This window comes from Mchenga conophoros, linkage group LG6, assembly GCF_057382185.1.
Source record: "Mchenga conophoros isolate Kocher_MC1m ecotype Shallow Benthic linkage group LG6, M_conophoros_male_GT1.1, whole genome shotgun sequence".
In the NCBI taxonomy this organism is placed as follows: domain Eukaryota; kingdom Metazoa; phylum Chordata; class Actinopteri; order Cichliformes; family Cichlidae; genus Mchenga; species Mchenga conophoros.
The window spans coordinates 296,125-305,170 of NC_140531.1; the positions used below are offsets into that span (position 1 = coordinate 296,125).

At 37.4% G+C, this 9,046-nt stretch overlaps 1 protein-coding gene across 1 annotated transcript; it reads right to left on the reverse strand.

Annotated features, from left to right (window-relative positions):
* Positions 1-1,536: 1,536 nt before the first annotated feature.
* Positions 1,537-5,571, reverse strand: LOC146571746 (hsp90 co-chaperone Cdc37-like). The gene is made up of 5 exons (XM_085275717.1): positions 4,120-5,571; positions 3,912-4,034; positions 3,644-3,826; positions 2,380-2,451; positions 1,537-2,261 (listed from the first exon to the last, which is right to left on the reverse strand). The coding sequence occupies exons 1-5, from the start codon at positions 4,231-4,233 to the stop codon at positions 2,157-2,159; spliced, it is 597 nt and encodes a 198-aa protein (XP_085131843.1). The 5' UTR covers positions 4,234-5,571; the 3' UTR covers positions 1,537-2,156.
* Between the last annotated feature and the right edge of the window lie 3,475 nt (positions 5,572-9,046).

Below are 9,046 nucleotides of genomic sequence, written 5' to 3' on the forward strand. Positions count from 1 at the left end.
GCGCAAAGACGCTTTGCCTCGAAAAAATTGATTTAGAATGCTAAATCAAACCCACCAATTAATTATGAAGGAGAGAGAGAGAGAGAGAGAGCGGCCCAGCAATTCATTATGCAAGTGGCAGGGAGCGAGAGAGAGAGAGAGAGAGAGAGAGAGAGAGAGAGCGGCCCAGCAATTCATTATGCAAGTGGCAGGGAGCGAGAGAGAGAGAGAGAGAGAGAGAGAGAGCACTTAGAGAAAAATAAATGGACAGTAGTTAAGCTCAGTTTATTGTAAGAGAGACTTCCAGGGACAAATACAGCATAAGAAACTCCAGAGTAGACACAAGCAGCAAAACCCGAGCTGAAATGTCAGTTTGTCAAAAAAGAGAAAATGATCTGAATGGGCTGGAGACTTTATTCAACATTTTAATGACTAAAACATCAAATCGTTGATCAAGCAAACTGTTTACTTAATATATGTCCAAAGCGGCAATGTTGTGTTCAGCTTTGTGATCATAAATAAAAACAGTTGCCAGTTTTAGTCTGAAATGTCCGCACCTAACCACAAAAGCCCACAAAAACCAGCAATAAACTGATAATGTTTCCACAGATTTTCAGGCGCTCAATCTGAATTGTTTCAAACATAGCTGAATAAGAGCCAGCATATTTGGCTCAACTTACTTATAATATGGTGTATTATGGTATAAGGGGCATCATACCAATGATACACTGTCATAAAAACAAGCATATATGCATAAAATATTGTGTCTTGTGTCCGTCACTGTAAACTGGAAAAATCATAGTAGTAGCAAGATAAACTTACACCAGCTTAAACACGTTCTAGTAAACTTTTCTTTATTTTTAAAGTGATTTTTTTCTATTTTTCTTGTTTCAGTTTGTCCATCTGATGTCACTTTGGGTGGGGTGTGGGATAACAGTGAAGCATCAAAGTGCCCTCTGTCATGCTATGAAGGGTATTACACAAGCTGCGATAGACTGTGTGAAGTAAAGATGGAGAAAGAGGATTAAAAACAAAGATGTTGGATTCATGTCACTGAGTTAGCACAGATGGCTGCTGATGTTCTCAAGAACTATAAAGCCCTAAACTTAAATTTATCTGTATTAAAATTTCATATGATGTCATCAGTGCATAATAAGCCTGCTCACTGTTAAACGTCTTTCTTTAAATTCAAAGCAGCACACTTTTTTATGACCTAAACTCAATACTTGTTGAGCTTGAGTAACATATAGTGTAACTTCCTTTTCAGTCACTGGAATAAATCTATAAAATGTGTGTTTGTACAGGATCTTTCTTTTTGCTTTATTCATTTAACTTGTGCCTTTAGCTTGATATTTAAATTCAAATTTAATCCAGTCCAATGGTGCTTCACTGGCACGACAGTTTATCAAAGCTATGTTGCCAAAACATAAAAAAATTTAATGAAGTTTCGCAAGAATAAAAATAAATAAATAAATCAAAATAATGCAACAATCGACACATCTATTAATGAATGAACTTTATTTCAAGTTAACTAAATAATAAAGATTATATGCATGTGTCCAGCTCATTCTCTGTTGATATATTATTTAACAGTTACATCTTTAATGAACTTAAGATTCAACAATCACAAAAAAGCTGTCGACCACACCGCCTCGGCCATCTTTCCCCAAATACGACTTTAGGTGGCGCTGTTGACCACAGTGGGACAACAGACACAACCAAGCAGAAAAAACTGCTCTTTACGCCTGACATGGACGGTGACATGAAGCGTTCATACTGAGAGAGAAGAGTGTTTTTATAAGCTGCAGAGAAACGTGACCCAGCTACAACTGTGAAACTAAAAGTACATCCTGAGTAACTATAGAGTTTCAAAACATAGATTGTATTAACATGTTTGAGAGAACTGGCTTTTTAAAGATGATTAACAGCAGGGATAAATCTGTCAATACTGTCAGTAACAATAATAAGAACTGATTCATAAAAATACTTCTTTAAAACTAACCTTCAAATACTCCTTTATTAAAAAATATACAATGCACATTTCACAGTATATGTATATGCAGTTAATTGACTAGATTTAGTTTAACATGGAGACATTTAAAAACTAAGCAGCCAGAAACAACACTTATATAACAACACACAGTCGGTACACTGACTAGGTTTATAATAAAGTATTATTAATCCTCTTCCTGGTCCCCATCTTCCTCCCCATCCTCATCCCCTCTGGAATCAGGGACCCACAATCCAGAGTCAATACACCTCTTCAGGTGGTATTTTCCTTCCTATAGACAGAAAAAACATGGTGACAACAGTTTGAGACAGCAAGAACAAACACAGAAACTTTCTGATCAGGCCGCTTTTAATGACTATAAATTATTTTAGGCAGAGACACACACACACCTCAGGGTCCAGCTTGCTCATAGCTTCTTGCAGCATCTGAATGTTCTTCTCATGAAAGCTCCTCTTTACCTCCTATGAGACAATAAATTCATCACTCTTCTCCTTTTATATTAATATGAACTTGCTTTCTTGAACAGAAGGAAACGTTAGCGTAACTTATTTGAAGCACATATGTAAACCTGCTAGTGTTTACCTTGCACTGCACACACGTCTGACAGGTGGAGTCCACTCTGCTGACCTTTATTCTACCGACTCACCTGATTATCCAAATGGCAACACGATCACTTGCACAAACTACACGATTATCAAAGTAACAAGGCTTTTCTTTTTTATGGCATGAGATGAGAGGGACTTTTAATGACCTTTCAGTCTTTGAAAAGAAACCTTGGCTGTGAAACACAACGTCAGTGAAGCTAAAGTAAAGGTGCATAAACAATCCATCCAATGAGAACGCCGGAACAATACATGCAAGTTAAGATTACCAACTAAGTCCCCCCGAATAACATTATATAATGTTGTGTGAGTTCAAAGTAGAATCACTTATCAAGGTTAGGTTTAATGCTGAAGTCTGTTTGATTTAAAAAGAACAAAAAACAAAACGAGTAAGAGAAGAATATTCCAACAACAGGACTGTAATTATCTATAAAAAACATAAACTGCATGGATAATTAGGCCTTTACTTTATGACTACAACAGGGTTAGCATGTGTCAAGTGTAGCATGGAGGAGCTCGTCTTTGTTGTGTGAATGTGTTAAATTTTAAATAGTTAAGGAGAAGCTATATTCTCTAAATATATCTACGTTTAAGAAGACTGCATCGTCCATCCTTCAAAAGCCTGTTATTTCTTCTTCCACTTCCTAGCCACTCCTCACTGGATAATTACAGCTTCTCTGAGCTAATTTGTAGTTTTGACTTTTCTGGGCTTTTAGCTTCACCTGGTATACCAAAACAAAGCGTCTGAGCTACTGTGTACAGTTAGGACACTTTAACAATGTTTAAAAGTTGAGGCAATTTAACAACAAGACAGTGAGGTGTTTAGCTGCAGTGTGCGATTGCATAAAATGTTGCAGAAGCTTACAGTGTGTGTAGGAACCTTTGACTTTCTAAACACGCCCCATGAATTATTCTGAAAAACAAAGAGAGTGTGCTACAAACTCTGGGATACGAAAACAGAGAGCAAGGAAAGAGACTGGGGGCGGGAAGTTTGCATGAAAAACTGCTGTTCCAAAACTCTCTCCAGAGTGTGTCTGCATGTATGGCCTACCTTTGGTAGCGATTCATAGACCTCTACAGGGTCCAAACAACCTGGGCCCAGTCTCTTCTGTATTTCCTCCTCCTCCAACTCTTTCACAGCATTCTCCATACGAGTCTGTGCAGAACTGCGGACCCGCTCCTTTAGCATCTCCAGCTCATGCTCAAATGCATCTTGGTACGACTTATCTAGAGTCTGACATGGACATGCACGCATATGACAATGACTGAATTCTCTTGAGCATAGCGACTGCACAGTAAGGCATGTTTAAGTAGCATACCTTGATCTTTGAGAAGAACTGTCTGAAGCAGCCTCTTGGGTCAACTTTCAGCGTCCGAGCCAAATCCAAGATGAACTGCATGACGATGGCTTGGTGGGCCACCTGCTCCATCAGGGCGTGTTTCTGCAAGCATATTGAGAGTTTTGAAGGCTCTACCTGCCTGAATTTCAACCTCAACACGCACTCACACGCTCCTCACTGCACTCACCTCATCTATCTCATACTCGATACAGATGACAGCAAGGTAATTAGCAGTCTCTTCGCACACCAGGTGCGGGTGGTCTGACAGATACTGCTGACTGTCATCCCAGCGCCGCAGCATCCCTGGAAGACGCCATCGTATTGAGCATTATGCTGAGCACAAGCACATCTCCTGAAGTTATATGATTGAAAAAAGAATGGAAATAGAGATCAGCTTCAATATTTTTATATCTTACAAAATGAGATCTTGGACTTCTTTTCATTGCTTTGTCAGTTCTCAGGAAAATTCTTCTCACCCACTGTCACCACCATTAAAATGCTCTTTCCCCTTTATTTTAGCCAGCTTCCTTTTGAATAGCTGCTCTCATAAACATAGCAGCTGGTTATTTCTTCTGCTCACACAGCCACTATTGTGCTCTTAATAAACAGTATTGGGATATCCGCTGCCAGTGACATCAGGAGCAAGAGTATGAAAAATGTTCAGAGCAGCATAAAGCCTGAGCTTTTTTCCTATGCTAACTTCATTGTTTGAAACTTTGTCCATGTTTATTATGAATACCCACTACAGTAACAGTGTATACTGTGTATAACAGTGTGTATAAGGACTTACAAAGCAAACACTTTGTAAGTCCTTTGCTTTCAGTCACTGAAATACTGGCTCCAGTTGCGAAATCACTGCTGTTCTTGGTACTCAACTCATCCCTTTTTTAGAAATATTTGACTGCTTACACAACCCATTTTAAGGGGAACTCCATTAAGTCTGTGACAACAATAATAATTATTAACATTAATATGGGCTGATAAGATAAGTCGTAAAAATCGACAGCTTCTAAGATAGGAAAAGGGGAATCTTTTTAAGAAAGTGTGTGGACACTAAATTTTACTCTTTATCCGTTTCTATGTGACGCAGTTAAAAACATACTCCCTCTGTTAGAGTGAATTGTTAAATGATTGTCATTTTTATGTTTACCATTTGTACATTGTTTTAACTATGATGAAAGAAATTCTCTAGAATTAGCGGGGCTTGTGGAAACACAGACCCAACACCCTCCTTCTCCATGACCCCTCCCCAGTTTGTTTAGTTTCAGAAGAACTCTGGCACACAAAAGCTGAAGGCATTTAATCAGCAGGCAATCTGAGCGAGTGGAAGTCCCTTCAGGATATATTTTACTGGGTGTGGTCCTGTTAATGTCACTCCAAGCATAATTTTACAAACAGGAAATCCACACTTAAAAAAATTTAATTGGAAAGAGGAAAGAGGTTAAAGATATTTAACCAGCTTAAAAAACTACAGGCAGATGTTGTTTTATTACAAGAAACTCACAGACCTGTCACAGGTTTAAACTAACTTAAAACACCTGAGTTTCCTAACGTGTTTGCAGCCTGTTATAATTCTAGACAACGGGGAGTAGCAATTTTAATACATAAAAATGTTAATTTTACAGTACTCGATACAGTTATAGATCCAGAGGGTAGATTTCTAATTATTAATCTATCAATATTGAACAAAAAACTATGTATTGTTAGTATATATGGTCCAAATGTTGATGAACCCTCATTCTTCCACGGATTTTTTAGTACACTCTCTGAACACCTCGATTGCACACTCATTCTTGGCGGTGACCTCAACCTTGGACTAAATGAAGACATGGATAGGCTCAACACAACAGGAACTCAGCGCAATTGTCAATCCACAAATATAATCAAACAGTATATGAGCGACTTTGGCCTTCGCGATGCATGGCGCTCCCTTCACCCCAACAGTAAGGAATATACTTTTTTCTCGCATGTTCATCACTCTTACTCTCGTCTGGATTATTTTCTGGTCAGCAGCTCACTGCTGTGTGACATTTCAGACACTGAGATTCATCCTATAGCTGTCAGCGATCATGCTCCTGTATCTTTAACACTAATGCACAAGAATAATACTACGCCAAGTAAAAACTGGAGATTTAATACATCATTGCTTAAAGATGAAGACTTTATTAAATATTTTAAAAAGGAATGGACTTCATATTTAGACTTTAATGACACTCCCGGAATATCTGCTTCTGTTCTATGGGAAGCAGGAAAAGCTGTGATGAGAGCTAAAATAATTTCTTTCTCATCACACAAAAAGAAAGAAGAAAACAAAAATATTCAGGAATTAGAAAAAACCATCAAATCACTAGAAGAAGCCTACGCGTGCGACCAAGATCAGGAAACATTGAACAAAATACGCAAGACAAAATTAGAATTAAATGAAACTATTAATAAAAAAACACAATTCCTTATACAAAGACTTCGCTTGCAGAATTTTGAACACAGTAACAAATCAGGTCGATTTCTAGCTAACCAGCTAAAAATAAATAAAGAAAAAACAACTATATGTGCTGCTAAAGATTTATCGGGGAACACAATATATGACCCTGGAAGAATAAACAACATTTTTAGGGATTTCTATGAAGCTTTATACTCACCACAAATAAACCCATCTAAAAATGAAATTGATCTGTTTCTTGACAACGTAACTCTTCCAAAATTACTAGACAGTCAAGCAATGGAATTGGATTCGCCACTGACGCCAAGTGAACTGCAGGAAGCCCTGATAAGTATGCCCAATAATAAGGCTCCAGGTCCAGACGGCTTCCCTGCAGAATTATACAAAGAATTCTGGACAATTCTGGCACCAGTATTCCACGGAATGTTGCAGGAAATCGAGGAAAAGGGCAGACTACCACCAAATATGAATTCTGCCAACATTAGTCTCCTGCTAAAACCAGGCAAAGACCCTTTATTTCCCTCAAGCTATCGTCCAGTTTCTCTTTTAAATGTAGACCTTAAAATAATCTGCAAAGCTCTCTCAAAGAGATTAGAGAAAATAACCCCCCTCTTAATTCATCCTGACCAAACTGGTTTCATAAAAGGTCGGCACTCCTCAACAAACACTCGTAGATTACTTAATTTAATAGACTACTCATACAATAAAAACATTGAAACCATAATATTATCCCTAGATGCAGAAAAAGCATTTGACAGAGTTAACTGGAAATTTTTATTCGCAACTTTACACAAATTTGGTTTTGGAAACTCTTTCATAAACTGGATAAGAATATTATACAATTCCCCAACAGCTCGTATCAGAACAAATGACCAGACATCCTCCAGCTTCTGTCTCCTGAGGGGCACCAGACAGGGATGCCCACTCTCCCCTTCACTTTTTGCAATTTTTATCGAACCTCTAGCAGCAGCATTTAGACAGGCTACAACAATTAAGGGCATAAAATGTAAGAACATAGAACATAAAATCAGTCTCTATGCGGATGATGTGTTGCTTTTTCTGCAAAACACACAAACCAACCTCTCTGAGGTAATTACTCTAATAAACTGGTTTTCAAGAGTTTCAGATTATTCAATTAACTGGCCAAAATCTACAGTTCTCCCCATTAACTGCTCCTGCCCCACTGCAATCCGGAAATATTAAATATTTAGGTATTAATGTTTCTCCTAAGCTTTCAGACTTAACTAAATTAAACCACATCCCACTTCTAAAGAAAGTAGAAGGCGATCTGACTAGATGGAAATCTTTACCCATATCACTCATGGGAAGGGTCGCCACTATAAAAATGATGATCTTGCCAAAAATAAATTACTTATTTTTGATGATCCCTAACAAACCATCACAAGATTGGTTCAGATCTCTGGATTCATATATTTCCAAATTCCTTTGGAAAGATAAACCCCTGCGTATCAGCTTAAAAACGCTACAAAGAACCAAGGATAGAGGAGGATTAGATCTGCCTAATTTTCACCAATACTTCTTAGCCAACAGGCTTCAGTTCATCTCAGAATGGTCAAAACATACCTTCTTAGATGAGCCCTGGCTAGATGTTGAACAGGCACTATGCAAGGATCTAGAGATTTCAGACCTACTATTTATTAGCTCAAACATCAAAAGACATGAATGCTTTAAAAGTATCAACATCAGCTTCTCTCTGACAGCATGGTGGGAGTTTCTAAAATTGACGGCATCTTCATTAATCCCATGCAAACGTACACCTATCTGGAATAACCCTGACATATTACAAAACAATAATATGATTAATTTCCCAAAATGGAGTTGTAAAGGAATTAAATACTTAGAACATATATTAGAGGGAACAGAATTTATTCCATTTGACAGACTAGTTGCACAATATGGGATCAACAAGAAAAGATTTTTAGAATATCAACAAATTAAATCCATAGTAAAAAAGAAATTTAACCTCAGTCAAGTTGAATTACAAACACCACCAAGTGCGGCACATTTCCTTACTCTTAAATCCCCCAAATTATTATCTAAAATATACAGAACACTTTCTAAATTAGATGAATCAATATCCCTTCCTATTGCAAAGTGGGAAGCAGATTTATCAGTCAGCTTAGACCAAAACTTCTGGTCTCAGGTATGCTTAAAAACCTTTAAATTGATTAAAAATCCCAGTCTACAATTAATACAATACAAAATACTACATAGAGTGCACTATACAGGTCATCGGATGTTCAAGATGGGGCTTGCTAATTTCTTGTTTTTGATTTATGTATGTTATGTTTTGTTTTACTTCATATGTTTATATGTTTCATATGTTGTTTGTTTAATTTAAGACAAAAAAAAATTAAATGAATGAGAGGTAAAACTTGAGGGGGTAGGGACAAATAAGTAAATACTTCAGCCTACTCCTTTTCAAACAAATAATGGAATGATATTTTGTAATGATTGTGAAGGCACATGTTTGAAATGTTTGAAATAAAAATGAACTGAACTGAACTGAACTGAAGATGGGCTTTACGTCTACCAACAACTGCTTACACTGCCAAACCAATTCACCGGACAATTAGATAATGTCACTTCAGATAAGAATATCGCCCATATGGTTTCCACTGCCCTATGCATAGCCAAGAAAACAGTCCTCATG